The sequence below is a fragment of the Sturnira hondurensis genome, unplaced genomic scaffold (genome assembly GCF_014824575.4).
Source record: "Sturnira hondurensis isolate 20B ecotype Veracruz unplaced genomic scaffold, ASM1482457v3 Scaffold0011291, whole genome shotgun sequence".
Taxonomy (NCBI): Eukaryota; Metazoa; Chordata; class Mammalia; order Chiroptera; family Phyllostomidae; genus Sturnira; species Sturnira hondurensis.
Window position 1 is genome coordinate 4,821,234 of NW_028083922.1, and position 23,689 is coordinate 4,844,922.

The 23,689-nt window shown below is 44.8% G+C and overlaps 1 protein-coding gene across 1 annotated transcript in view; it reads left to right on the plus strand.

Annotated features, from left to right (window-relative positions):
* Positions 1-21,315, plus strand: part of MAMLD1 (mastermind like domain containing 1) — a 57,694-nt gene extending 36,379 nt beyond the window's left edge. Inside the window, exons 2-3 of the mRNA XM_037059746.1 lie at positions 17,791-17,875; positions 19,170-21,315. Coding sequence (XP_036915641.1) covers positions 17,791-17,875; positions 19,170-20,257 — 1,173 coding nt within the window. The 3' untranslated portion in view covers positions 20,258-21,315. The remainder of the gene's footprint in view (positions 1-17,790; positions 17,876-19,169) is intronic.
* The last annotated feature ends 2,374 nt before the right edge of the window (positions 21,316-23,689 follow it).

A 23,689-nucleotide genomic window follows, 5' to 3' on the forward strand; every position in this document is an offset into this window, starting at 1 on the left:
GACTGAGTACCTGCAAGACAGCTGCAATAAATGCTCCCTGTAGGTCACTCTGACTCTCAGACTCTATCTTTAACATACTTGATGATCTTTTTTCCCCAATTTTTTTTACTATTGTAAAATACACATAATATAAAATTCATCATTTTCAGTGTACAATTCAGTGGCATTAAGTACATTCATATTGTGCAATCATCACCACCACCTATCTCCATAACTCTTTTTATCTTGCAAGACTGACGCTCTGTTTCCACTAAACAGTAACTCCCCATGACCACTACACTTACCTGGCAGGGAAGAACATATGATTAGGAAGGTGAGTTTCCTAGGGCAAAACATATCTATTGTTTGACAATCTTGAGGAAGCTATGACCTCTCCTTTATCTATAAAGAACGGTGACTTGAGCAGGTGATCTATCATTTCTTCTCAAATTACAAAACTTGCTAAGGTAATAAGGAGAGGCATAACCCCAGGGAGACAAAATCGGTCAGAAAACAAAATAGGTCAGAAGACAGAAGATGAGGTCTTCAATAAAAGGAAAGTAAAGAATGATGCCCTGACCCATATAGGTATGGAAGGAGGGAGACCAGGTAGGTAGCCATAAGAGAGATAGGTAGCTGTAAAAGAGAGTAGCTGGAAAGCATGGGTTCATTTTTACTTGGAATACCAGAATATCTGCTTATGTGCCTCTGTGGACAAAATCTGGGGAAGAAAGCAGACCCCAAATCCTGAGCCCTGGAAGTGTTGGCATTCCTGATGAGACTCAGTCAACACCAGGCCAACCCTAAATTTTGTGAAGAATGTGCTGAGCTAGGTCCTTACAGCCTTGACCCCACCATAATTTCCTGTGACTGGTGCTGGGAATGACAGGGCAAAGAAGATCAAATTCTAAAGCAATTTTTAACCTCTAAATGATGATGGTTTTACACAAACTTGAGTTGTTCTTTGACATAGCACAATATTTTCTATTTACATGATTCTAGTTTTTTTCTAATTCTATTTCTTAAATTTGTATGATACACATACAGGAGTGTATAAAACATAAAACAACAAAACCAACATTTATGTACCCATTAACCAGATTAAGAATAGAACTTTTTAAATATCTTAGAAGGCTTTTCTCTTCCCAGAGACAACTATCCTGACTTCCAAGAGCTGATTCTAGGACCAACCTAGGCTCCTTGGTGAGCTTTGAGTTCATCCTGGTTAAATCATGCACACCACCAATCTCTTTTAGATAGTTACCTTCTGCATAGATTTCCACAGATTTCTCATTCATCTATCTTGTGTTGATCCTCATTAGTTTTCATCTTAGATGGGCACCTTGTCTTTTTTCAATACATTTTATGATCTTCTCATTATAAAAGTAATATATACTTTTTTGTAGTAAACTTGAAAAATGTAGAAAACATAAGTATATAACATATAAATAAGTCAGGGATAAGCACCACTAACATGTTGCCATATAATATTTTGTTATTTTTTGTTTGCAGAGATATATATTTCACATTACTGACTTTACCTTGTATATATAGCTTTTTTCTTTTATTATGAAATATAACATAGATACAGGGTAGCGCAAGGCCTACACACACAGTTTAAAGAAGTGTAGTTTCACCACCAATTAGGTTGCATCAACCCCCCAGTTAGACTTTCTCTCCCTCCCCACATAAGTGATCACTATCTTGATTCCAACAATCATTCTCTTGCATTTCTATATAGTTTCACCACTTATCAATTAACTCTCGAGCAAACAATCACTTCGCTTTGAAGAACTGAGTGGCGAGCACAGTCTGGATGTATCCATAAGCAGCAAGAGCCACAGTGCCACTAGTAGTTGAAGACTTATAGAAAAAAAGATGGAAGAAAAAGACTTAGAGAAAAAGAGGGAAGAAAAAGAGACTTATAGGGAAAGAGGGAAGAGGGAAGCTGCCCCAGCTTCCCTCTTAGGGAGTCAATGGCTACATGCTTGTTCCCCGTAAAGAGAACATATGGAGCCCACCACCACCAGGATGCTGGGCAGAGTCGTGACTGTGGCACTGGACCCACACACATATAACTGAAGAGATTGGACTGCTCTTTTTGCTTTCAATTTCTCAGTCTGCCTCTAGGACCTTCGGCTTCCAGATGTAGGTGAAGGCAGAACACTTCTGTGGGTTAAAGTGAGCACCCCCAGGTGATTCAGGAAGCAGGATCTGGAAAGTTAAAGCAGGGAATTAAGCAACAATGGTCAAGTCAGATCTCTGCCGAGTCAGGAGAGAGGCAGACCTCCAGGACGTGAAGCCAGGGAGGCAATCCAGGGATCTTCCCCATTACGATGGTAACCCCATCCACCTTAACTCCCCGTTCCAGAGACAACCTGGGGCTGCTGGACCTGAGTTTTATGAAGATTATTTCACACAGACAAAGCTGCTTTACCACTATCCCCTCTGCAGTCTTGTGATTTAGCTTCCATGGGGCTGTGTAGTCAGTTGACCTTGGTGTAGCTACTTTTGAGCTTGGCAAATTATGATGTTGTTATCTTCTGGTGCATTCTCCTTATCATTGCAGGATCATGTCTTTATAAACAAAACTGTACTTTCAGTGGGCCCATAAGAAGGACTGGAGTTAGATGTATGCATTAAATCTGCTGTCTAAATCCAGAAGTCTGCAAAAGAAATCCTACTGCTCTCTTCCTCAGCTACCCAAATGTGATGGTTAGTTGGATGGCTCCTTTGGAACCCCCGGGGCCTGTCAGCAGTGCTTACTGTATTCGACAGAAAGACACTGGGGAAAAAAAAGGGGGAGAGGATGTGCATAAGCATAAGGGTTAGGCTTCAAACATTGCTTTTTTTAGTATTTGTGATTAAGAGTCTGGATTTTGGAGTAACTCAGACCCAGGTTTCACTTCCAGCTCTGCCACCTACTTACCATGTAACTTTGAACAAGTTCCTTTGCTTCTCTGAACCTTATTTTCCTGATCTATATTGTGGGAATAATAATGGTACCTATCTTTCAAGGGAGATAAAAACTAACCAGTGTTTCATTCAGTGCCTGGCACATTGTATCTGTTCAGTACATGGTAGTTGTTACCATCATCACCATCATCATTTTAAGATAATAGCAATCTTTGGAGAAGCTGTCAGAGCCACAGTCTCTCCTGGTTACTGAGGCTCTAGAGCCTGGAGAACTTTGATGACCTTGTCCTTTGACCCAGCCCTTGATTTTCCCTGTAGCAGTGTTCTTGACCTCACCTTGTTCCCAGGATGATTCCCAGTGGCCCACCAAGCCTGGCCAACCACACAGTCTTCCTACCTCATGATCCAGCATTATTGATGACAGGTGCGGCACTGGGCACCCTGCCAAATTGCCCCTAGAAAAAATGGCCAGGCTAAAGGGCAGATTGTATTGCAGACCCTGGTCTGTGCCTAGCATTGCAGGAGGGCATTCCACAATCTTTACCCCAAGGAGTAAACATACTATTTGCTTATTCATTGGAATGAATGGTGCAAAAAAAGATTTATTCCTTCATTTCTTCATTGATTTGTACATTATTGATTTTATCATTTTATGTTACTGGGTTACTTTTTTTCTTTAGGCAAAGTAGCAATTTACCAGTTCAACTTAACCCTGTGATTAAATTCCAAGTCTGAGAGCTGGTTGACCAAGTGAACTTGATTTTGGATACCATCAGTTATAGTCAAACTTAGACATTTAAACTTTAAAATATTAAGGCTAAAATATATACATTTAAAGGGGGAAAATTCAGAAGAGCTCAAACTCTTCCAGTTCTTGCATAGAGAATAGTCTGCTCCAAGGAAACTAATACAATGCAAATTTATAGAAGAGATCCAGGAAATGGCTGGGATTGATGCTACCCTAAAAACAAAGGTTTCTGTTGGGCAATTTGGTCAAGCAAAACTTAGGACATGGACTTTAAAGTCAGACAATATCTGGGTTTTAGTCCAGGCTCTGGCACTTACTAATCAGTGACCTTGAGCAGGTTGCTTAACCTCTCTGTGCTTCAGTTTCCTCATCTTTACAACACAATCATAATAGTACCTTCCCTATAGGATTGTCCTGAGTATTAATTAATTGAAATGACCCCAAGAAAGGGCTGAGCCCAATGTCTTGCATTGAGTAGTTCTCAATAAAGTTTTCTAATATTATCAAAATTAGAAAAAAATATCATTTTTCTTAGTCTATTTTGCCAAAAGATAAACAATATGATAGCCATGATGAACTCTGTTGGCCAGACCATGCCTAGTGCAACATGTCCAATTCTACACTAACTCACATAAAATTCATAAGACAGTGCCTGGAGCATTGTAAAAGTGGTCAGTATATGGCAAAGGTGTTATTATTAAGACTATCACTAACTAGTTTTCTAATTTAATTAATGTTTATAATCACTCAGTGAATAAGATACAACCATTACCTCCCTTTTACAGATGAGAAGTTTAAGGAACTATCCCACAATTACATAATTAAGAAATGGTAAACCCATTATTTAATCCCAGACCATCTTTCTCCAGAGCTTGCCATTATGCCAAAGAGCTGTGCTCTTCAATATGTGGCCAGCAACCACATATAGGCATTTATTTATTTATTTATTTATTTATTTATTTATTTATTTATTTGAGTTTTAGGATCCAACAGCATTTTTTTCAATTACAGTAGACATTTAATATTATTTTATATTAGTTTCAGGTGTACAGCATAGTGGTTAAACGTATACTTTACAAACTGAAGTATAGTAACCATCTGGCATACATAATTATTACAGTGTTATTGAGCATATTCCATATGCTTTACTTCACATCCCTGTGACTGTTTTGTAACTACAAATTGTACCTCTTATTCCCCTCACCTTTTTTACCCAGCCCCTCACCCATCTTCCCATCACATGTAGCTATTTATACTCAAATTAATTTAAAGTAAGTAAGAGTAAGAATTCAGTTCTCCATTTCCACTAGTCACATTTCAAGTGCTCAACTGCCACATATGACCAGTCGCTACCGTATTGGATAATGCAGGTATAGTTCTGTTGGGCAGTATTGCTTATAGCATTTCTGGGAATTTATTTCTTACAAAATCTCAGACTTCAGTTGTATAGCTTCCTTGTATTGTTATTAATAGACACATGTTTGTGATATATTGAAATCACATTTGCACTTGCCTAATGGCAAGCAAGAGGCCAAGAGGTCTGAGTCACATAAAATTTTTCTGCTTTCCTAATACATTACTTAAGATTTATAAATTGTCTCATGTCACCTCTTTTGGACAAGTAGGGACATTTACCAATTTGCTCAAAGATCCAGCTTCCTCCACAGCTCTGCCTTGACCTCTCTGGGCTATCTGCATAACATTAGTACCTTAGCATGTTCATCTCACTAGTGACTTGAACAATGGAGGCTGGATTCTGAAATCTGTCCAGCCCTGGAAGACCTTAAGTTCTGTGAGTCTCTGGCACATGCACTACATCTCCAGTTCCCTTTCTTGGGCTTTCTTTGCTCATCTCTGTTACACAGTTAGTAAAGACTAGAGAACGGTAAGAGAGGAGTTCAGGGTTTATTGTCTGAACTCCTGGATGATTAACTCTAGAAATCTACAAACTCCCAGAAGCCAGTGGAATCACAGTATACAACTATTGCCTTGCCAGTGCATGAATAGTCCATGGTGAAGATTGGACCAATATCTAATCCAGGCAATAATTTACAAAATCTAAACAGTTATTATCCACATCTTGCAAAGCAGCCAAGTATCTATCGTGGTTAATAATAATCTTAGCTTCTTGCATCAGAGTCCATTTGAACTATGGTGAAGCCATGGAATAGCCAACCAAGTAGAGCTACTCCTGGGTGAATGAAGGAAGACACCTGACCATTCCTTTTGATGTGCAGAGAAGGAGCCTTTGCACCTCCAAACCCAGGAGTTGCTTAGGTTTTAGTCACTCTGTAGATCAGATCCATGTGTGTACCCTACCTTGCCACTGTGTATCCTGAGTAAGACTATCTCCTCTTCCTCATCTTATAAACTAGAGATAGTCTCAAATGCATATGTGCACAAAGTTCAGTGCTCGACATATAGTGAGTGCTCAAAAATGGGTTAGTTGATGTTATTTTCATGATGTGATTATGATCCTTCTATGTTCTTTGATGGGTTTTATTAACATAACAGCATTGAAAAGGGATGAGTAGATGTGCTTAAATGAGGGTCAATGCTCAGTTTATCATTAATATCCAATCCAAAAAGAAGTCAGTGCAATGTTCACCAGATGATCATCTCCCAAGTGCCTGGGTCATCATGCCAAACTCATAACAGAGTAAAGTCGATTGAATTTACCAAGTACAGGGGTGAGCAAAAGTAGGTTTATAGATGCAATACAAATAAATAATATAATAATTAATAAATAATTATATAAGTATATCTGTTTTGCATACTCATAACTGTAAACCTTTTTGCTCACTGCTGTATTTGCTGAGCCCCATGCCTATGCCAGGCACTGTCTAGGCACCAGAGAGATTTAAAAATGATTAAGACTTGGCACAGCAGAGATATTCCGTCAGCCAGAGGTGCTTAGCCACAGGAGCTGGGCCAGAGAAGACCATAATTCCCAGAGTGTAGGAGCTGGAGTGGAAACTTGATGAAAGGCCATTCCAATCTTGGTGAACCAAGGAGCACAAGCACAGAGGGCTGAACACACATGGCAGCCTGTCTGGAAACATCCAAGGCGACTGATATGACTGGAGGATAGAGTACCTGACAATATGGAACGTGAAACTTGGTGGCCAAGAGGGTGGGAAATCAAGGAACAGAGTTTAGCATGATATGCTTCTGTCTCTAGCCACCTGCAAGCCATCGGAGACTTTTCAGAGGGAGGGATCATGGGCCAACTTAGGTCTAGCAAGCTCTCTAGTAACCATGGGAAACCCAGGTCCGAGGTGCTGAGTGGGTGTGAGCTTTTTGAAATTAGACACAGCTGTCAGACGTTACCCATCCCATGATCTAAATTCTATGAAATTCGGAATCACATGTGACCAGCCAGTCCAAGAGCTGTTTAATCATGGCGACCAATTACTGACAGACTTGCTTTTCTAAGGTTTTCATGGAGACAGATGGGTGTACCTTATATTTGGAAACCTAGGAGTAGAAATGTCCCTAAGAACCTTTTCTTTGGAACTTGCATCTCACACTTTTAAAGGGTGTGAGATAAGCAGGGGGGGTCCAGATTAAATAAAATGGAGAAGTTTCACAAGCACAAGCCATAAAGCTCCTAGTCAGAGTCAAGACTAAATCTTACATATTTTATTTTATTATTATATATATTTTTAGTGGGATTGGACTGGTCTGTGAACTGCTTTCTCTTTCTGCTCCACCTGAGTAAGTGCATCCAGCTGCATTCCCAATTGCTGCTGAATAGAACTTCCCATTGTGGTGGCACCTTTTGCTGCTGGTAATTTCTGTGTGCTATCTGCACTTGTTTCTGCCAGATGAACTACTGAGGTACTGTCACAGGTGGGCATAGATAACCAGCTTCTTGGTGATCGGGACAAAGATTTGAACTGAACACCCAGAGTTTATAGTAGAGAACAAGGGAGCGGGCCAACTCCAAGCAGAGACAGACCTCATGGGTTGTAGGGACTATTCTTACTGGGTGGATCCTTCCTGGCTAGTTTTGGCAGGTTTTTACTGTGACAAGTAGTTGTAAAGCTACTGCACAGGGGGTCTCCCATGGTTTTCCCAGATTGGGCACCAGGGAAGGGGTTCCACAATGTTATCTAGTTGACCCCCCTTCTCCTGGGGTCCCCCTGTACTAGGTTCGCCTTTCCCTTCACCAGAGAATTATAGCTCCCCATGTTAGAGATTGGTGAAAAGGAATTATTTATTCAAGTTATATAGACTTAAGAGTAATGACTTAATGTCTTCATCAAAATCCCAAAGTCTCTTAAAACACCCACAAACACATACAGTCCTTCTTTCCCCCTTTGCCCAGTCCAAGGTACTGTATCTCAGGAAAAGAAATAGAAAGCCACGTGGTGGTTATCTGCTAAAGCTGCACAATGATTCTTATCATGGCTGCGGGAGGGTGGGTCCCCCCCACTCTGGCCAAAGCCACGTAGTTCTCTCTGCTAAAGTTACATGGTGATTCTCTCTCACATGGCTGTGGGAGTCCCCATTCTAGCCAAAAGCGCGTGGTTCTCTCTTCAATGGCTGCCGCATCTTCGTTTAAATCCCCCCACCAATCTTCCTCTGCAGTCCCATTTCCGACTCCTCCCACAATCGATGACACCTGCCAGGACTCTCATATCCTCCCAGCTTTACTGGGCTGCCATAGTGAGTCTGGGCAGGCATGGCCCCATGGTGTGGAGCCTATTGTCTCCAAGCTCTGAGGCAGGCACTGTAAGAGAGCTGGGGAGTTGCCTCCCAGTTACATCTTGAGTGGAAGTCATTCCCTTCTCCCTGGCTCAAAGCATGGCCACAGCTACTTAACATATCTATGAAACCAGTTAAAGGTTATAGATATGTTAAATCACCATTCTAGAGGTTATCTTCAAAACTGTTGCTATGCAAAACAACTCAATGACCCTGCTCCATGTATCCCATCCCCACAGCTCAGACTTGTGGGGTGAGGACATCCCATATTTTTAGTATTTCCTGGACACCCTAACTTCTGGACCCCATTACAAATTCTTCTTTTGGGCGCCCCCTGGCTGCACCCTCCTGCAGTACTACATGCATCTCTATGTTAATACTGATGTTTCTTGAGCCATCACTTATATGGTACAAGTCACATGAAGCTACCCAGAGATTCCTAAGCAAAAGCTTACAAGTAAATCCCTATCATTGCTCTCAGAATGTCATTTTGAAATGGGCTGATAATCAGAACTCTAGTAGTATTTGCATTTTAGGATTGTAAAAACTTCAATGTGGCTATAAAATCATGTTTAGTGATCAAGGAACTAGGTATTCAGGCATAAAGAATTGTCAATTTTAGAAAGCAGTATTTCTGCTCAGTTCCAGATGACCTTGATCCAAGGACAAAATGATGCTTAATGCAGTGAAACTAGAGATGGCCAGTGAGCTCAGCTCTGTACTGAACCACACCAAGGGGAGGGGCACAGGGCCCTCCCAAGTTGGTATACCATTAAATGGCAAAGAAGTTTTCTTTCCCAAAGGAATTGAGTTTACTTGCTAAGAATATTTCCTCTTATTTTTTGTTTTGTTTTGTGGAATGGTATAATTTCTAAAACTTTCCAGGTATTAGATTGTTTTCCTATTCCCATCTTTAAGCAGTTATAATTTGTTCTTTAAAAATAATTTGGAGCCCTGCCTTGGATGATGTCTCCGTGGATTGAGCACCAGCCTGCAAACCAAAGGGTCACCAGTTCAATTCCCAGTCAGGGTAGATGCCTGGATTCGGGCCAGGTCCTCAATAGAGGACACATGAGAGGCAACCACACATTGATGCTTCTTTCCCTCTCTTTCTTCCTCCCTTCCCTTCTACCTAAAAGTAAATAAATAAAATCTTTAAAAAACTGTTTAGAGCCCCTTGTAAAACCTTGCCTGTAGTTTTCTCAATGGCATATTTTAGCAGGTTACATTTCAAAACTTGTTTTTATATGGCAAGTTAATGATTTTACACACATACACACCATGGCAAACTTCATGTGGGCTTGGGAAACAGGTAAAACTGGGTTTTCATCTTGCTCTGCTGAAAACTAGCTATGTGACTTTGGGCAACTCAGTTAACCTCTATGGGCCTCACTGTCCTCATTTGTAAAATAGAAATAACAATAGTTCCTGCCTCATGTACAGATTGAATGAGTCCAAATATTGAAAGCACTTGGATTCATGCCTGGTGTATAGCAAATACTCAGTAAATTTAGTGGCGACAAATTTTATTTTTGATCAATTAATGCATCCAGCTATCTACTGGCCTATCATTAACTGCAGAGACTTGCCCACAGTAAATGCTTAGTGTTTATTGCAATGAATCAAATTGACTGCAAATGTTTAGCTTAGTTTGGGGAGATAACTATTTCCATTTCTACTGGGATGTTTGGTAGGAGATGCAGATGATCACTTGCAGTTTGGGTGTTAAAAGCATGAGAGCGAAAAAGCTGACTCACATAAAAAGCAGAACTTCTCATCAAGGCTGGCTTTTCCCCTGTTCTTTTGGACACCACTGTTGCTTGGTGTGCTCATCGGGGTGTCAGGGCTATATTAGTAGCTCATTTGAATCTTAAAGTTTTCTCTGATGTGGATATCAAGTATGGGGTTTTTTATTGCCTTTAGCTGAAAGAATTAGGTCATATGTTCAATTCTGATGAAATTCCTGTCTTCTAAAACACAATGGAAAAGACAGGTCCACCCATACACAATTCTTGAAACCTTGGGACCCTGGCAAGGTGAAGTGCAGTAAAGGCTGCAGTAAGGACTGTTGTGAGATTTTTCACTTGACTGTTTGATTTTGCACTCACCATTTGGTTTTGCAGATTTCTCAGCATGTCTACATATATACCTACAAATCAGTTTAGAACCATGTGCTCTGTTGTGGGGGGCAGGCGGGTAGGGAGGGATGGAGATTAGTCAAGGTCATTGCTGGTAAACCACATATCTCACCTAGCTTTACTCCCACTTCCAACATAACAGTGAACAGTCAAGGCGGAGGATCCTTAAGAGTTCCATCATGGATGGGTATTAAGTAGTCTAGAAAAACCCTGAAATTATATGTGAAATGTTGGTAGGCTGTGAAGGGGGAGACAGCACTATAAGTGCTTTTTCTGTGGAGGGAGACAATGACTGATTCTCAGAGGAGTCTGTGACCCAAGACAATTAAAACTGCAAGTCTGTTTGGTTTTGTTGCCCCAGACCAGCTGGTGTATATAACCAGAACACCCAGTAAGCAACCCAGTAAGGTGCTCAGGGAAGTGACAAGATCAGTCAGAACCACTTTGTGGCCAAGTAGCTGATAGATTGTTCAATCGGTTGTTGTAGAGTCATGTAGACAAAGCCTGCAAGCTTGGGGAAACCAGTCCTCCCCAGGTCAACCTCGGGCAACAGGCCCCATCCTACCAGGCCCTGGGGAGTGAGTTCTTCCTGCCAACCAGCTCCTTTGCTCATGAGCTGGCCCAAGTCACCTCCTCGTACAGCACCTCAGAGGCAGCGCCCTGGGGCAGCTGGGATCCGAAGGCCTGGAGGCAAGTGTCTGCTCCACTACTGCCTAGCTGCGACACTGTGGGTAAGTCACTTCCCCTGAGCCTGGCTTTTTTCATCTGTCAACTGGGTTGCAGTTCCCTGCTCTGCTTGCCCATCCGCCTTACAGGGTTATTGGGAAGAACACAGGAGGTGACAGCCCATAAAGCTCTGTACACCCAGGAGGGATTTCCAGTACTTTCTCTACTGTGTCCTGGCCAGTCTGTGGCACACAGAACAGCTAAGCAAGCCGAATGGATGCTCTAGGTACTTCAGCCTCACCTCCTGGGAATTGAGTGGGGTTTGTCCCAGGTGCAGTTACTGGGAGAGTAACACCCCACCCTCCCTGCTGTTCATCGTCCAGCATCCCAGTTCCTTCCCTACCTGTCCCTGCAGCCAGACTGTGACCCTGAGGGAGACAGATCTGCACTTCTGCACTTTGAATCCCCCAATTGCCCACCTGCTCCATAGTTAGCAGGTGCACAGGAACTGCCTCTCCCAACAGCAAACCACTGTGGACTGTGCACCCCAAGGTGTTCTTTGACCCACCCAAAATTCACACACCCTAAAAGTGGGTAGTTGGATTTCCCCACTGGAATACTGGCAGCCTGGGAAGGGAAGGCAAGAGGAATTCTAGCCAAGTTTCTCCAATATGGCTGTGAGTTTGAATCATGCTACAGAGTCTACATTAGGAAGGGCTTGACTTGCCCTAAAGAGTCACGGTAATGGTCATAAGAGCAAGATGGAGGACACCAGCCAAAATGGGCCTTTGCAGAGTATTTCATTTGGATTGCGGAGTTATTGTTCTGGCACGTGAAATAGCAGTGTGCGTAAGATATCTGCCCTGTCTGCAGAGAAGACTGGAGAAATGAGCATTGTTAAATGATAGTGATCTAAAGAGGGTCATCAGGCTGAAAGGACCTACAGGATTCTGGCATTTAATGGAAATTCTGCTGTTTTACAGACAGCCTTGTTCGCTTTATCTGTCTGCCCCGGCCCGGAAGAACAAGCAGTACTTTCCATTCAAGGGGTATTGATTTTTTTCTCTCCCCCAACTTTTTTTCTGTGCACTCTGAGTCACAGTGCTCTTCAGCTAAAACTTGAGAAATCTTGTCCCACAAAAGCTGCCAGGGAAACAGATTTGAAAACATGGATGAGGGCATCATCCACTGAAGATGTCATTGCCTTTCCCTGTCCTCAGAAGTCAAAAAAAGATCCCTGCTAGCCTGCCTATTGAATTTCTGTCCTCACCCTCCTTATGTCTACCAAAGCCAATACCTTCTACCCAGTAATGAAGGGTAAGGCAGATGCTCAGCCCCTTAATCTTTCCTACAAAACTTGGAATTTGAGCCTACATGGGGGTACTTTGAGGGACAAGACCTTGCCAGCTCGACCTGTGGCCCAGGAAGGCCAGACTTAGTGTGAAACAGAAGAGGTAGGCACCGCAGAAGAAGCAGATAGATGAGCTGTAAAGACATTGTTTGCTCTGTCCTGGGATATTCTCAGCATTTAGACCAAACGCTTCTGGGACAAGGCAGCCCTGAAACCATGGAGGAGACAAAAGAAGAGTCAGAATAGAATTCCTGCTGTTGGAAGTCAGTGGAAAGACAGAAAATGGAGAGTGAAAGAGCGGACATACAGCTCTCAGCTGTTTGCTTTTGATGCCATGGATTTTATTAAAGCCCCATTGACAGCTTCAGACCAGTTCAGACCCCAGGACAGCACCATCACTGTGAGGAAGATCCCTGGCTCCTGTGCAAGGGGCCCAGAGGTGCAAAGAAAGACTCCAGCCAGGCCAGTGCTACCCTGGCTTCACTTAGCTTAGAGAACCTTGTGACAAGTTCTGATTACCTTCAGGGACCCATGCCCTGACCTGAGGTTTCTGCTGTGTCCCCACACACTCCTGTTCCCTTCACACATTATATTTTCCTTAGAAGATGTGTAACCATCCAAAATTAGCTTTGATTGACTTACATGTGTCTTATCAGTCTCCCCTGCATTGTAAATGCCATAAAAGTGGAGAATCACAGTGCTGTCCCCATGTTTTGGAAAGAGACTGGCCCAATGTAAACCCATGAGAAATATTGGTCAACTGACTGACAGAGGGACACACTGGGATGCCAAGGAAACCCTGTCTTCCCATTGCATATTTGGGCAGGTTTGTTCTGGGGGACCAGAGTCAATGAGGCCGACATCTTGCAGGCTGCTGCATTTGGGAAGGGAAAGTCATTGATCAAAGGCCACACAAAAGGTCAGGTGTTTGACAGACCTCCCTCTCCCTCAAGATCTTGGCTTCGAGTTCACGGGAAGAAGTGGTCTGATAGCACACACATCACTCCCAATGGTTTAGTCTTCTCTGGAGTAATTCTGGAGAAACTGAATCAGGGGCTCTGAGAGTCAAGAGAAACTAGGAAATGAAATTCACCTGTCATTTTCTATAATAAACCTCTGTAGCTTCTGAAGGAGAATTTATGCCTAAAAGCAACCACACCCCCTCAAATGGGGCCTCTGATGGAAGTGTCTATGTTGCCTTCATCCATGGGCTATGCAAGTATGTGATGTTCTCATCCATATAGGTTTGGGAGCTTCCAGAATTCAGGTGTTTATTTCACAATCTTAGTGCAGAATACTGTCTTCTTGTCATCTCAAAGGAAAAGTCAGAGGCATGGGTGGTGTTTCCAAATCTGGTTTCCAAAAAAATACAAAAGGCATTTTCCTAGTGGAATAATAAACAAACCCAGACACTGGGGCTTGTTGACCTTTGAACGCAGCTGAGTGCCTTCTGGTGCAGGGCAAGATAGTTCAGTGTGAGAGTACTCATGAGCTACATTTGCTGGGAAAAGAGGCTGGGGTTTCCTAGAGGTAGAAAAAAACATCTCCCCTCCTCTTCCTCTTCTCTCCTCTCCTCTCCTCCTCCCCCTTTTCCTCTTCCTCCTGCTCCTCATTCTACTTCTGCTTATTCTCTCTCTCTCCCTCTTCCCTTCCTTTGTCCTTCACCCTTCCCTTTTATTTCTCTCACTCCCTCTCTCTATATCCCCTCCCTCTCTTCTTCCTTCCCTAACCCCATTTTTCCTTTCCTCCTGCCCTCTCCTTCCCTATATCAATCTGTGATACACACAATAAGGCTTTGGACCCATTTCTTGACGTCCCCCAGAAGCTATTCCGTTGGAATCCCCTTCCCAGTGAGAATGCTTTCCTCCTGGAAATTGCAGGGCCAGTAGCTTCAGTCTAAGTCCTGCTGAAAATCCAGGAACCCTTTGTGTGGAGTCCTGCTGATTATCTGCCCCATCCATCCTCCTTTACTGGATTAAGTGGTTGAATCAGTCCGGAGACTATTATTCCCCTATAGTGGTGAGAGGAAGCATCCAGGTTATACCATAAAACTTTCAGAAGCAATTCACCTCTGATGGCTGAAAAGCAAAGTGGACACAGCACCTGTCCTAGTCTACTGTGGAGGGAACTGTTGGGCTCAACTGTGCCAGGGGGTAGCAGTGAGGTCTGGGCCAGCCTTTTGCATCTTTCTCCTGACTAGTACACAGGTGAAGCACCAGCCCTGCCAAAAACCCCACACATGGAGCAGGACTTTGCAGCTTCCTGAACATCAGCAAGAAGCTTCCACCAAAGCAACCCTGTGACTTCACAGGTCACCATTCTGGCTGAGACCTGTCTATGAATGTGGCCCCTTGGCCCAGTGGGACTGGGAGGCACTGTGATGGAAGATCCAGGTCCCTTAGTTCTCTGGAAGACTTCCTGCTAGCACCAATTCAGGCTCATCCATGGTGATTAGCATGGGGGAAGCACACCTACACTTGAAGGGACCCACAAACACTGCTCTGTCAATGTCCCTTGGCATAATAAGGCCAAGTACCATGACAATCACAGCCTTCAAAAATGAGTCATTTGATGACCTTCTCCATAAGCATGCTTATGAAAATCCACAGGGTACCTGGGACATCCTTTACAAGTCTCCATCACTAAGCAGCAATTTTTAGCCATTGTTTCCTCCTGGTCACTGAAAACATTTGTCATTTCCTGTTTTCACCATTTTCCAAAAATTCTAATTGTCAGTTTCAAAAGGCAACAACTATTTTCTTGGGGCTTATCTCTGGAGTCCACTGATTCAGAACAAAGGATTGGGGCCTCCATCTGCAAAACAAAGGAAGCATCCTCCAAGGGAGGCCTGGTAGAATGCTCTGGCTGCTGATCCAGGGACAACAGAACCAGACCCAGAGCCCAGGACTAAGAGTGGCCTGGACCACCTCAGCAATATGATAGACCCTCTTGACGGTAGTGCCCCAGAACCTTCCAGGGTGCTAGAGGGCCCACCCACCTTGTAGGCTGGATGTCAAGTGTGCCCTTCGGACTTGGGGGTTTGTGTAACCATGCCACCATCCAGGTTTTCCCTTCAACTCTGGATGCTCTGGGGTTTCTGCTTCCTTGGATGTGCATTGCCAACAACCTTGTTCTTCCTATAACCCTGGACTGTTTGAGGAGCACTCCCTTTTATCTGACAGACACGACCCAGTTCCTCAACCCTCTAACTTTTGTCTCCCATGCTCTTGGAGTATTTTTCCTCTCTGTTTCTTCCATTCTTGGTTTTTCTGCCCTTCCCCTGCTTCTTCTTTGGTCACACTCTAGCCTACACCTTCCCCCAACCCCTGCCCCTGTGCAACCGTGTTATTTGATGAAACTATTGGGGCAGGCAGTGGGGAAGGAGTTAGGATCGGTATAGACCTAGCTGGCCATAGGAACCAGTCCCCAGAAGCAACGGGCTGGACAGGCAGAAGCATGGGGTCTGCGGTTAGAAGACATGGTGTCATGTCAGTAAGCTGGGGTCTGTAGATATTCTGCCCAGATCTCCTGGCCAAGGCTAATGTAAGGGTGAAAGGAAAGACCATAAGTGAAAGGCTTCCTCAGAAATGCCTGCCCATCCTGAGCATCTCAGGGAGATCCTAGCTCCCCACTTTCCTGATGGTATGGCCTTGGGAGGTCATATGGCCTCTGTGCTCCTCAGTGACCAAGTGAGTATCATTGGGATAACAATATGCATACTTCAAAGCATTGTTGAAACATTGTGTGAAATAATAGGTGCAAAGTTCTCAGTACAGTGAGCACACATGAAGGCAGTTTTGTCACCTCCATGCTTTAACAGGAAGAGGGCAGCTATGTGGGCTGGCTTAGAAAAAGCACCTCTAGGGCCCATGCCCCAGAGGATGGGGGCAAGAGCTTGAACAGGAATCAGGCTAAGGACAGGATGGTGAAATTGTTTCTAGTGTAGTCTGCCTGGTGCCATGTGTTTGTCCTCTCTGCTTTGGCAGGAACTGAGGCCAGAAACTGCCGCCGGGCCTAGGAGCTGGACATTCTCCCAAGTACTGGCCCTCTGCCTGTCTATGCCACACCCCCATTTCAGCCCTCTAAATGCAGTAAAGCAGGCCAGCCCATGTTGCAAAGTCAAGTTGTCTGGCATCTTGACATAGGGTGACACAGCTCAGAAAGTGGACTTAGGAAGGTTATTCCATGATGAAGCTGCCTTGGTTGTTGGTATACTTGTGAGCAAGCTTCTTAAGAAGGGTGGGGAGATGGCAGTGGGTAAATACTGGATTGGGAATCAGACTTGGATCGGAATGGCTGAGGATCTCTGTGCAAGGGGTGAGTCATGCCTCCCATGTGCCCTTATCTAGTTCTCTCTCAGCTGGCCCTCTCACACTCTCACACTCAGTGCTGGGACTGCAGACCTGAAGCTTGGCTCCTCCCCCTGCCCACCCAACTTGGAAATGGAGACAGGAAGCTCATCCCAATTGCACTTGCTGCAGCGAGTCAGGAGAATGAAGGGAAGTTGGCAGTGAGTGGCTACTCCTAGTATTAGACAGTGCATCCATCCAATGATGTGATCATCCTGCTGTTCATGCCAGGAACACCCAGAACAATCCTCGGCTTTTCCCCATGACAATCCTGCAGAGGCTGGGTACCCACCATCACATAGCCCAGAGTTGGCTCTGTCCCAGTCCTGGCATCCCTGGTTTGTTCAACCATTCCTTGTCTGTGTGGTTTAGAGTCCAACCCCTACCCGTCATTTAGTGTCATCTGAAAGCAACCAGTTTATCTGTGTCTCCTTGATAGCTGCCATGCCCAGACTCTTGTCAGCACTTATAGACATGGTCTGGCCAAAACAGGATAGTGTAGAACTGTCACCTCCCTCATTCTATATACTCTGCTTCTATTAATATGGCCTAATGTTACATTTGCTCTTTTGGTGACCACATCTCACTGTTGACCCATCCTGAGCAGAAGGACATCCCAAATGCCTAAATATTTTTCTATGCGCACTTGCTGTTAAGCTCTGTGTCTGCCGCCGCAACCCCTATGCTGTCGCAGTTGTTTTTTTTTTTTTAATCCAAGTTGCAGAATACTAATTTTATTTATAAATTAGGAGTTTATTAGGAGCAAAACTGTGGAGTTTCGCTTGGGAGGGTGGGGCATGCATGCCAGTTTGTGTTTGTGTGCTCACCCATGCTTTCTGCTACAGCAAAGCCAAGACCTGGCAAGTATTTGACCCCAAGACAAATATTTCTTGGTAGCCTTATTCTAACACATCTTTTTCATCTTCTATTTAGCAAGAGAAACAGAGATCAGTTCTTATGGCAATGACCCCTGAACAGCAAAGTGCATATATCACCCAAGAGATGAATCAATTTCAAGGTAAGCAGTTAAGATCAATGTTCCTAAAGGGACTGGCGAGGCACTATGTAGGTGAAGGTGGAGTGAGAATTGACCCCAGAGTAAGCAATTACTGTGGGTGATTTTGAAAGCAGTAAGGGAAAGAGGGAGGTCTACAAGTCAGTTCAGCAGCACCCTGGTTGGATTTCTCATGCTGGAAACTTAAGTAGGATCCCAATTGAAGGCCATGTCTTAATGACTCTGATATCACTGTTTAATTCAACAAATTGATTAAACTCAGTTAGGCAATTTAAAGAAGTTATTCTCAGAGAGAGAAAAGCACAACCCCTAGGATTTTATCAGAATAAACTGAGGGCTGCTACAACCCAAGGGTTCTGATCCTACCCTCCTTGCCCTCACCCCAGTGACCTTCTATTCTAATGGGATCATGGGCCACCTCTCAAGTGTGGGCAATGGAAAAGGGGTTGAAGCTCTGCCTTAAAGAGTTTGTGGTAGGGGGCTCCCAGAGTGTCCTCAGATAGCAGGGGTCCCCACCCTACCATGACAGCTATGAATGTGATCAACATTTATTAGTCAGGAATACAGCTGTTTGAGGGGAAAAAACAAAAACAAACAAGCATTGGTTCCTACTTCTTGGCACTTGCAGATTAGCTGAGGAGACATGTGGTAAGCTTTCCTTAACAGCCAGTAGTGATACTGTGCAAGACCAAGGTTATTCTCAGGTAGGGCTGAGAAAGGCCTCTTGCCCTTCAACAGGTGGTCAGCATCTTCATTTTAAGCAATGTAACATTGCTCCTCCAGTCTCGTGCAAAACCCCCTGTTCCTTTGGGCTTAACACCAGCTAAATATCCCACCTGCCCAGATCAGGCACACTTAAGCTGTAGAGACAGGACAAACAAGTTCCAGGAAGGCAATTCTGTCTGTCAAGAGATGGACAGTGCCACACCGGTGTACTGAGTATTGAGTATATAAAAGCACACCGAGACACTGGCCTCATGGAGCTTTCAATCTACTTGAAAAGACAGAGAGATAAGCTGACATTTTTCATCCAGTGTTATGTATAAGACTTGGTAGGAGGTAGGGGAGGTCTGTGAGCACAGACTCTAGAGTCTAGGAGAGCTCCCTAGAAGAACTGTAGTCCAGAGTGAGGGTGGAGGGAGAAGGGGACTTGAGAAAAACTGGGAAATAGGAGATGTTCAGTAGGAGCCAAGGGTAGAAGGTGAGAGGTCAGTGCTGGGCTGGTATCTCCCCACCAGCAGCTGCAGCCCAAATTGAGAGCACCTTTGGAACTGACCCCCCTTCTCTTTTTCTGTAGCCGTCCAAGAACAAGTCATCTCCAAGCGTAGCCAGACCAAGGCAAACTCCCCATACAGCCAGCACATGATGCCACCCAGAGCTGGGTTCCTTCGGAACAATCTGAGTCCAGGAATGATCCCACCCAGGAGACACCAGACCCATGAAGGCATGATCTCACCGATCCTGGGCAAAAAGCAGGGAATTTTCAGTCCCAGCCCCCGATTTCCCATACCGTCATATTCAGGCCAGAATCCCCTGGGCAGCCTTGGCTCTGTCTGCCAGCACATACATATGCCCAAGGCATCCCCCTTGGGAGTGCTCCTGCCCAGGGTCAGCCAGCTCCTCAGTTCCCACCAGGTCAGACAGACCTGTGTGTCAAGAATGCCCACCATGTTCAACAATGCCACATGGGTGGCAGCAGCCATGTCAACCCCAGTGGTCTCGAGGGTCCCAACCCCAAAGCAAGTGGGTAATAGCATCCAGCAGCAATTTGATAAGAACTCAATCTTCACCAAGGTGCCTGCAAGAGTCTCCCTGGTAGCCCCAGCCTGTCCACCACAGCAGGCAGTCAGGCTTCCCAGTCAGGGGACCCCAAGAGGCAGGCCTGGCCAGATGGTGAATGCTGTCTTACCCAACCCCAACTTCTGTCCACGACAGAGCCCAGTGCTTGGTCCTGTGCCTGTGCTGAATGCTGCCAAGTCCCTTCAGCAGAGTATAGCCAGCTTTGGTCCCATGAGTCCCGTGCATGGCATTGAGCCGCCGCCAAGCTATGTGGCTGCTGCTGCCACTGCCTCTGCTGCCTCTGCCATCGCTGCCAGCTTGTCTCTGGATCCAGTCAACAGAATCGGGGCCCCTCCTGAGCTGCCACCCTATGACGTTTTGCCCCAGACCCAGCCTCTACTAAATGATGTGATTTCATCACCTGACTCCAATGAGGTGGATTTCATTGAAGCTCTCTTGAAAGGCCCGAGCACAAGCCCAGATGAAGACTGGTTGTGCAACCTGAGGCTGATTGATGACATTTTGGAAGAGCAGAATGCTGATACCCCAAATGCCACAGCCCAGAATGCTGATCTAGTCACCCAGAATAGCCCCCTGCTACATTGACATCACTTTAGGGAGTGGTGTGGATCGATAGCAAATGCACAAACTGCCCCAGACAACCACACAAGTGTTTGGCTCATGCCCAGCTCTCTCTCTCTACCTGTAACAGTGGAAAGCTGGTGAGTTTTCAAAATACCTGTACATATTTGAAAATTTTGTAAATGGTTTTCTTAAACATTAATGACAGAAGTATTTATACTTCATTTTGTGACTTCATAAATAAAGTGACAGCTTTTCTTTCAATACAGTTGTGTTTATTATACATTGTTTGTGTTTATTATACATTGTTACAAATATGCAGACTGTGTTGTTTACTCTGATGATATCTTGTAAGCCAGGTGGCTAAGTTGCTTATGATTTTGATGCAACAGAAGATGTGGATATAACCAAGAGGTGTTGTACAAGCTTACAAATGCCACATATAAAACCACTTGGCCATTTATTTCCATTTTCACTGCAAATGTGATTGCCCTGTGTAATTTTTAATCTTCTTTGCAAACCTTTCAGTCTCTACTAGCCCTTTCCTGATAAGCACATTACAGCAGAAGCTGCTTTTATTGTAAGTGCCCCACAGAGGAAAATTGCAAGGAGGCTGAGAGAGTTCTGTAGATTTTGGAGAGGTAAAGAGAGAGTATGTGAGATAAACACTCTCTGAGCTATCAACCTTGGGGATCTAGAGGGTCCTCCCTTTATCATTCAGACAAGAGAACCTCAGCTTTGTACCTCTCCAGTGGCACCCTTGCAGGGTGTAAGTGAGATGTTCCTGGTTTAAAGCCTTTCAGTACTTGTTCTGATGTAAGGCTTTGTGGTTTGCGGGGGAAAGTTTGTAAACATCAATACTTGATTTTTGGTTTGTGTTTGGTGGTTTGTATCTGTAGCTATCATCATGTCTATTTCGGTGTCCGTTATAGAAAAAACCCAGGCCCACTGTACTGCAAACTTTTCTGTGTCCAAACTCAATGTAATCAGATTTTAATTGCCACTTTGTATTTTGCCGCTATGTTTGAAATCTGTCATCTGTTTTAAGCCAGAATGTTTTTTCCCTTTCTTTCTGTAATAAACAGCCTGGAGAAAAGTGCCTCAATTTTTATTTTTCAAGGAAGCATTCAGTACCTGCAAGCCCATGTCAGCAAAGCCAGCCAGTGCCTTTGGTTATTTCCTGGGCTGCTGATATCCTGCACATTGGAAAGATGCTGCACGTAAGGGTGCAGGGTGAAAAGTTTGTGTGGGCCAGCTACAGTCAGTTTCATATCACAGCACAGAAGCTTGCCATTTTGGGTCCCAGCCCGTCATTTTATACCTGAAGAAACAGAAGGGATGGGAGGCCACTAAGGCAACTCAGCTTGAGGGTGTGGGCAGGGAAGGCTTGCACTGAGAATGTAAACTGCCCCACCATCCTCTTTCAGCTGAGAGGTTGACAGACCTAAATAATGTGCTATCTCCTCCCATGTAACATCCATATAAAGCAGCTGGGGATGGAGGGATACCTTGAGGCACATGGCATGTCTGTTGTTCTGAAGAGTAAATGTCTTTCACTTCAAAGACAACCAACAAGGCCTGGTGAAGCCACTGGGCAGCTGAGTACCCCTGCAGTGCATGGTGAAGGTGGAGGGATGTTCCACCTCCACTTCCCAAAGCCTTGATCATCCTGAGTGCTAGGGCAGGAAGAGCTCAGCAGGCTGGGCTGGGATATAGGAACCACAGCAGAATGAGTCTTTGTTCTAGCTTGCCTGACTGTCCAAACCCTGCTGAGCTCCATCCAGTCCCTTTTAACCCCATCTTACCCCACCCTCTAGCATTCACAGCAAGTGGGTTAGCTGCTAGTTGTTTCCAATTAAAACTACACAGAAACAAGCATTCCTCTCACCCAACACTAGGGCCATCCCCTCACAGCAATAAAATGGCTTCTACAGAGCTTCATCTGAATTTGGCTTACAGTTAGATCTCATTTCCAGGGGGACCATAATGGGATGGTTGGGACCTGTCCCTGTCCCTGTCCCTGTCCCTGTCCCTCTCCCAGGGCAGTCACAAGGTGAGAGGATTTGCAGGTGGAACCAAATCTCCCCAAAGGCAGTGAGGAAGCTAGTTGGGATACCACTTCAGGTGCTGTAAAAGCACAAATGAAACACCAGTTGGTATTAGATGTAGTCATAAGAGAGTATATCACATTTATTCCCCTAATTGGCTGGAAAAGTTTTTATACCTCATTCTCAAAGTACAAAATGTTTCAACATAATGTCATGCTTCAGGAAGCCCATGCACTGAGACAGACCTGTTCTGTCCAGCAGAATCTAAAATGGTCTAGGAAGATGCCTGCATTCACCACTCAGTGACTATGACTAAGAACAAAGATCAATAGATCTTTGGGGTAGAAGCAGGGGTAAAACAGGCCTCTCCAGCCCATGGGGCCAGGGGAGTCATGGAACTGAGATCCAGGCCCCTCCTGCTTCCTGCAAAGCATTCTTTGCAAGTCTGGGTAATGGACGTGTCCCAGGGTATCCTTCAACTTCAGTCATCACTCCCAATCATAGTTTCTGCCTCTTTTGCCCCTGCCCCTCAAAGGCAGCTCCTCCTCAGGAAGCCTCCCAGAAGCCGTCCTCACCATGCCTCTTAATGTTGCCTCAAGTGCCCCAGTGGTGCCAGGCCCCGGCTTTTCCTCAGGGCCACACTGAAACTCTTGGGCCCACATCTCCTGTCTCCTCCTTCCAGTGGGCACAGGAGCAGTAGGGGTTGGGTCAGGTGCCCTTCCTTGGCTCTGTGTTGGACCCAGCTGCCCAGTGACTATTGCTCACAGCCAACTATTTGGGGTACTGAAGCCATGCCCTGTACATCTCCCAGCCCAGCCCTGCCAGTAGGGCTTCCTTATCCTGACAGAGATTTGGGATCACCACTGTCCCCACTCAGTTTTGATGGTCCTCGGAGACCCCAAATAAAAGCTGAGCTTGGTCCATTGAGCTCTCAGGTTTCATTTTCTACTCCCAGAGGGTTCACTGCACACTGCAAACATGCAGTAACCTTAAGGCTAAGCCAGTGTGGACAGCAGTATAGACAGCTCCCTGAACACTTTCTGCCACCTGACTCCGGCCTGGCCTCACTGCCCCTCAGCAGTCCTTTTGCATCTCCATTCCCACTATTGTTGTCTGAAGTTGCTCCATCCAGGAAATGCCAGTTCCCACCTTTTCTGCCATTGTACTGTTAGCCTCTCTTTGCTGGATTCTTCCACAGAACTTTCAACTGAACCATGTTAAACATTTATAAAGGACCCATGGACAAGGACAATGGCAGGGAAGGATTGAATGTAGGAGGAGGGTGGGTAGGGTAGAGGAGAGTAATGAGGAGAAAATGGGGACAACTGTAATTGAACAATAAGATTTTTTTTAAAAGCCACTCAACACCACAGCTTGTCCAGCTATACAGCTTTAGCCCCTGTCACCG